At 54.8% G+C, this 6838-nt stretch overlaps 1 protein-coding gene across 1 annotated transcript; it reads left to right on the forward strand.

The window, feature by feature from the left end:
• The first annotated feature begins 1489 nt into the window (after positions 1–1489).
• TCL1B (T cell leukemia/lymphoma 1B) lies at positions 1490–4621 on the forward strand. Its single transcript, XM_032345184.1, has 3 exons — positions 1490–1664; positions 4010–4180; positions 4360–4621. The coding sequence occupies exons 1-3, from the start codon at positions 1503–1505 to the stop codon at positions 4408–4410; spliced, it is 384 nt and encodes a 127-aa protein (XP_032201075.1). The 5' UTR covers positions 1490–1502; the 3' UTR covers positions 4411–4621.
• The last annotated feature ends 2217 nt before the right edge of the window (positions 4622–6838 follow it).

The following is a 6838-nucleotide window of genomic DNA, read 5'->3' on the forward strand; positions in this document are numbered from 1 at the left end:
GTACTAGTTACAACAGCATTCCAAGGCAAGACTGATGGATTGCCCTCGGGGAAGGGGACCAGTGTGCAAACAACTAACCAACATCAGTTCTTGAAGACCCACGATGTACCAGGCACTGCTCTTTATACACATTCATCTGATCCTCATAGCAACCTGGGGGCTGGTACTTGCAGCAGACAGGCTCTGGGGGGCTCCCATGATTCCTGGCTCCTGGTATCTACAGCCTTGTGTGATGGGTCCTCTCTGGATGTGGGTGGGGCCTGCTCCAACCAATGGAATACGGTAACAGATGTAACCCACATATGCGGTCACATTATCAAGACCATAATGTCCTTTCTCTTAGGACCACCCCGACCCCAGGCCAGATGGGAAGACGCCAGGGGAGGCGGTGGAATTGCTATGAAAAAGGCTCCAGCCTCTACAGAAGCTGCCCAGTGATTTCTTCAAAGGTGCTTGCTCTCCCTGCCATTTATACCAGATCAGGAACCTGGCCAGAAATCATTTTTCAGTCTTCCCAGAGGAATGATATCATCTGCATAATTATTGCAATGTGAACTGGAAGACTCATACCTCTGGTTTTCAAAAAGAAAATGATCCCTTCCTGGTGCATTCAAACAAAGCCCAGGTGCCCGCCAAATGGCCCGCCTCTTGCTTCTGTGGCCTCATGGTGAGCAGAGCTAATCAGATGGCCAGGCCAAGTGGACACTCCGGACCCTGTGGCCAAAGATGGGTAGGCAAGACGGCCACACGCCCTCTCTCCCCAGGCCTTGTTTCTGTCCCCGCATGATTCTGATCTCAAATGTCCCTGGGGCACTGACTCATTCTCTGATGGGAGGGCTTGATTTATCCTCTGCACGTTGGCCACATACGCCCAGGGGGAAGAGCCCACTGTGCTTGAGGGAGACCTCTAAGCTCCCAGAAGGGTCCTGACACAGAGTCCCATGGAAGGAATGATCCCAGGGGTGGAAGACAAGCAGTCTGTGCTAGCCCGGGACCTGGAGCAGGGAGGTTTCCCAGAGGCCTGGGCACAGGCCCCGAGGCAGGGGTGGGGCGGGGCGGTCAGGGACAGACTAAGGGACTGGGAGGGGCCTGGGGAGGGGGTGTGCAGGAGGGGGCTGCAGAGACACCCCTGCGCTGGGCGCAGAGGCGGGAGGTGGGGGTGGGGGGTTGGGGGGTGAGAGGGTGGAGAGGGTGGAGAGGGTGGGGGGTGGGTGACCTGGTACCCAGGGAGGCGCCTTCCCACCTCCTCTGTCCTGTCCCAGCCGTCTGGAATTGGCCCAGCTCCTCCAGCCCCCGCCCTTCGGCTCTGCCTCCGCCTGCCCCCTGCGGTGCGCTGCCTTCCCCACCCCTGGGTGGGCCCTTGCTGTGGCCCAGGCCCTGGTCCCCAATGTGGCTCCGCCCGCTGGCCCCGCCCCACGCGGGAACCGCCCCACTTAAGGAGGCTTAGCACACGGGAGGGCTCACTTGTACCTCTAGGCACCCCGGTGGTTTGCGGTGTTGCAATGGCCTCTCGGACTTCTCCGTGGCTTGGGGTGCCCCCGAACCGTCTGTGGGCCGTGAGGCCTGGCATCTACGAGGACGAGAAGGGGAGGACCTGGGTAACCGTGGTCGTGCGGCTCAGTCCCTCCCAGAGAGCTCGGGGCAGGGGGTCCCCGGGCAGCACAGTGAGTTGCCAGGCACAGGGGTGCGGGATGGGTGGGAGGTGGGAGGCTTGCGCAAGGACCTCAGCCCAGGCGGACCTGGCTCATTCAGCAATAAGCGAGCCTGGGATAGAGGCAAGAGGAGACCATTCTCACTTGTCCTGAAAAACAACTCATGCAGGGTCCAAGCACAGCTGGCTCCCCACTGTCTGTGCATGAGGCCGACCCTGGAAACCCCAGTGGCATGAGCTTATGGGCAGCAGAGGATGCAGCCCTCATCGGGAGGCCGAAGGGGCGCCATAGGTCAGGGCCCAGTACTGTTCCCAGTGCATGCTGGGTAAGCTTCACGGATCCGGCCGCTCCTCACCTGGGCCCTGCAGCATGAGTAGGAGTTTTCCAGGCCCCGGGCAGGACGCATTGCAACCTAGAGGAGGCAGCAGGTGAGCCGAGAGGGGTAAAAGAAATCTCAGCTTCCGGTTCCTTATCAGGAAAACAGGAATAATATACCTCTGTGACAGGTGAGTCACAGACCACAGCTGAAAAGCCTTGGGGGCATCTGACAGACCCCACCTTCCAGAATCCCACCTGGGAAACAGATCCCAGATCCGGAAGCGAGGGTAGAGTAACACCCTTTGCGGCTCAAAAGCTCCCCAGGTGTTAACGGTAATCACTGAGGTTGGAAACAGTGGCCCCAGGTGAGGGGTTTAGAGCCATCGGAGAGGGGTACAATAAATACCTCTGTGTGATATGGTAAAAGCTTGTCAAGTTCTTGAAAATGCCATTTAGTTCATTATAAATGATTCGCTGACATTAACTAATACAGAATACTTCTAGCACTCTTCATGGAGGTTATCCAGAACATTTTTGGTAGAGAACCCTGTAAAGTCTTTTCCACACCTGCCCCAAATAAAGCATGCAAAAAAAATTCTGGACAAAATATTTTGGTAGTTTGTTTTGTTTTGTCTTGTTTTAGAAGCATAAAAAGTAGTTTGTTTTTTTTTTTTAATCCACTTTTCCCAATAGGAAAAGTGGATTCAAATCAGGTAGCAGTGGATGCAGGGGGGTACCTGGAGAATGAGAGTTTCCCCTTATTTAGAGTACTTACTTCTTAGTAGTAGACCTGGATTTTCACATATAATCTTGGGATGGGAAGCAGCTTTCTTTCTTTCCTTTTTTTTTTTTTTTTTTTTAAAGATTTTATTTATTTATTTGACAGAGATTACAAGTAGTCAGAGAGAGAGAGGAAGGGAAGCAGGCTCCCCGCTGAGCATAGAGCCTGATGTGGGGCTTGATCCCAGGACCCTGAGATCATGACCTGAGTGGAAGGCAGAGGCTTTAACCCACTGAGCCACCCAGGCACCCCAGGAAGCAGCTTTCTGAGCCTGAGTGAACCCGAGGTGGTTTCTATAAACTTTCTGTGAAGGGTCTGATAGTAAATATTTTCCATGTTGCAGGCCTGAAGGACCCTATGGTGACTACTGGACTGTGCCCTTGGGCACAACCAGCCAAAGACAGCATGTAAAGGAACGAGCATCTGTTTATCTGCAATTAAGCTTTATTGACAGAAAGAGCTCACAGGCCAACTTGGGCCACACTTTGCCGACACCCTCTCTAGAGCCACAATCCAAACGGAAGCAGATTTTGCCATGTAGTTAGTCATTTCCTCTGCAAAAAGAGCCGGTAGCAAAGTTAAGGCAGCAAACTGAGAAAAATTATTTGCCCTCTGTACGATTGATAAAAGACTAGTATGCTCATCACAAAGACAGATACTCAGATAAAGCCGCTGTAAAGAAATTTCCGTTTTGCATAACCAAGGCAACTTTGGTTATAGTTGGTGGAGGATTTCCCTCCACTCACTCTTACACCTTTATGTGTTGGTCAAACTTCATTTTTTGTGTTTATAATAAGTATGTGAAAGTCAGGATCAAAACTACAACATATTTTTGGGGGAAACGCATCACTTCTCGGTCCTAAGGTGTACGGACACCTTACTTTAAAAAAAAAAAAGAGGTTAAAAATTCTCTAGAAATGGCCGAGACAGAGGCCCAAGGCATAATCAGTGCAGACCCAAGGTTGCTGACCGGTGGGAGAAGTGGCTAACTTTTCAGGGGTACAGTGGGGTAAGGCAGGGTGCAGGTCGGTGGGAAGACCGTACTTGGGAGGGAGCCAAGAGAGAATCCATCATCCCAGGTCTAGACCAAACCCCCAAGAGATGGTACCACGGGTTTAGGTCTGGGATTCTGAAGACATTTGCATCAGAAGGGGCAGCTCACGAGCTGGGCCAGGCATCCGGGACTGAGTGTGTTTTTGTGTGCCCAGCTGTCGGGAGCCCTGTCCCTGATGCCACACCTCCTCTCCCGTCCCTTCAGCATGAACCCAGCATCACAGTGCACCTGTGGCTGATGCCAGTGCACCCCCAGAAGCCCATGTCCCCCAGCCAGCTGACCCTCTCCCAGCTGCCCCTCACGTGGCAGCTCTACTCTGGAAGAAGGTACAGAGCAATGGACTCCAGGCTCTGGGAAGTGGTGGACCATGGCCAGGCAAGTGTGTGGTGGCCCCAGGAGAGGGTGAGCAGGAGCAGGTGCTGGCTGCATGCGTGCAAAGTGGGTGCAGGGAGGGAGGGGCCGGGCTGCTGATCCACAAACCCGGGTTCCCCTCCGCTTCAGGTGGCTGGACAAGCATTCCCTGGGGGGCTCTGACTGCTGCCCCTCTCCTGCAGATTGCCTCCACAGAGCAGCTGATCCTGGCACAGCTGCCCCCCAGGGAGTGACTGACGGTGGAGAGCCACTCTGGGCTGATGCTCATGGGCCGGTACGGGCAGGGTGCGTGTCCCGCAGTGCACAGAGCCGACAAAAGCAAGGAGGCTTCTTCTCTTTACTGGAAGATGGTGCTGGTTTCCTTTCCCTCCTGCTGCTCCCTGAGCTCATCTCACAAAGCCAACCCCAGCCCGCCCTGGTCTCTCATTGTCACTGTGAACCAGCCCCCCCACCTTCACAAAGCACGAGATCTCACCAGTTAATAGTCATCATTTAAGTTTTGCAAGAATTCTGTAAGGTGCATGTATTAATGTCCCTCTTTACAGATGAGAAAGCTGAGGCTCTGTGGTTGGAAGGATTGCTCCAAGGCTGGAGCCCGGAAACAGTGGTGCTCAAGCTCAGGTCCAGTGAGCGTGGCCCTCTACCTAGACCTGACCATGGCACTGGGGTACCGTGAGTCTCATCACTGGCAGTGGCCTTCAAGGACCCCGCCTCCACCTGCAGACACCTTCTCTGTGAGACTGACTGGGACAGGACCCCATGCACTGGAGGGACTGGAGCTGGGTCCTCGCCCTCCCAGTCTGGTCCTGCTTGGACTGGGGGCCCCATTCCTCCATGATGCTCTGCCTCCTTCTGTCTTCTCCCAGGTCTCCCTGGCCCCAGGGATCCTCCAGGAGGATCTCTTCATACCTGCTCTTCTGTTTGCACCTAGCACGGCCTCCCTGGAGGGAGAGGCAGCAGCGCTTTTGCCAACTTTGGTTTTCTTGTTTCCCTCAGTCGTCCCACTCTGCTCAGCTCTGCACTCAGCGTGACCCGCCTGGATGGGCCAATCTGAGTGCTGGGCCCTGCTCCCCTACTGGCTGCGAGCCATGGTTTCTCCTTCCCTTTTGTGCCCCTGATGCCATTTTCCAGGTGCTTCTCTGCAGGTCCCTCTGAGGCCCCCAGACTGGGCTCCAGCCAGACCCATGGCCTCCAGTGCTGCCCGTGATTGGAACTTGCCTTCAACTTGCTCCCTTCAGGTGGGGAGCATCTCAGTTTAAGAGACGGCCTCAGAGGGAGCTGGGTCTGGACTTGGGGCTTGGGTTCTGCGGACCTGCTTCGCCGGAGGAGGTGGAATCCCAGGCGGCCCACCTGTACCAGGAGCACGTGGATGGACGGACTTGGCCAGTGGTTCTCCAGCTTCTTCTGTCCTTCTGCTGGTGGATGTGATGCTGGTCCTTGAGGGCTCCTCCCACGGCTGGTTAATTAAACTTGATTGCTTGGGGTCCACCTTGGTGCTGAATCAGAGCGTGTCTTCACCTGGTTTCTAGTGCAGAAAAGCAGGGGCACTTAAGGTTAAGGTGAATTTTAATTTCCCGTTAAGCGTTTCCTGTGCTGGGAGGAAGTTGTGATTGGCCCATTTCAGGCACATGATGGCAGGGGACAAGCGGGAGGTGAGCCTCCCCTGGGGGTTCTGTGTGAAGCTCTGAGAAGGCAGGAGAACCCTGGCTCTCAGAGACGGATGACACCCCTGCCCGTGTGTCTTTGCGGGATGGTGAAGGGAACTGTCTGAGTGGAGCATGAGGTGAAGTCCGAGGCGCTGGCCAAGGCCACGAGGGAAGAAGAGGGCACTCCCTCCCTTACACCAGTCATAAGAAGCGATCACCGGAGAATCGAAGTCCTGACCTTAAAAATGAATCCTGAAAGCACAGGAAAATATAGTCATGATCTTGGGGTCCAAGAAACCTTAAAGGAGACACAGAAAGCCAAAGACCATGTAAACGTTGTTCAAGTTACACGTTTTCTATAGGACAGCATCCTAGAAGGCAAAGGTGGAGGACATTGGGACTGGATACTAAGCCCCTAGGGTGCAGAATGCAAGAAAACTTCTAGAAGTCTCTAAGAGAACGAGGCACATGCCAGGAACTAGCAACTTACAGAACAGGAGACGCCCAGGTGTTGGAGGGGAGAAGTCCAGATTTCAGAACTCAGAAATCTATGTCCTCGGTGTTGGTAGAGGTAGAGGCTTGACTGGGATTGCGTGGTGGGCGTGTCCATTGTCACAGCCACTTTGCAGGCTTGGAGGGTGGTTCCTGAAACAGCACACGGGGCCGTGATCCAGAGAGCTTCCCCACAGCACGGTGGCCACGCTCAGCACTGCGGGCATCGGGCACTGGGTAACTCCCTACGGCGGGGAGCTGCCCTGCACATTGTAGTGTGCTCATCGGCCCCCCTAGTCCCTGCCCTCTTCATGTCACCGCCTCCCCTCTGCCCCTTCAAAGTCTTGACAAGTGTCTCCGGGAGTTGCCAAAATGTCCCCCTGGGGGAGAAGTCACTTGCACGAGGACACAAGAGGTCGGGAGGGAGCATCATGGTCACAGCTGGGGTCCACCATGGAGGACGGTTGAGGAAAAGGAGACCCCATGAGCTGCGGTTGGGCTGAGCCCCTTCCAGTTAAAGGCT

The sequence above is a fragment of the Mustela erminea genome, chromosome 5, assembly GCF_009829155.1.
Source record: "Mustela erminea isolate mMusErm1 chromosome 5, mMusErm1.Pri, whole genome shotgun sequence".
Classification (NCBI taxonomy): domain Eukaryota; kingdom Metazoa; phylum Chordata; class Mammalia; order Carnivora; family Mustelidae; genus Mustela; species Mustela erminea.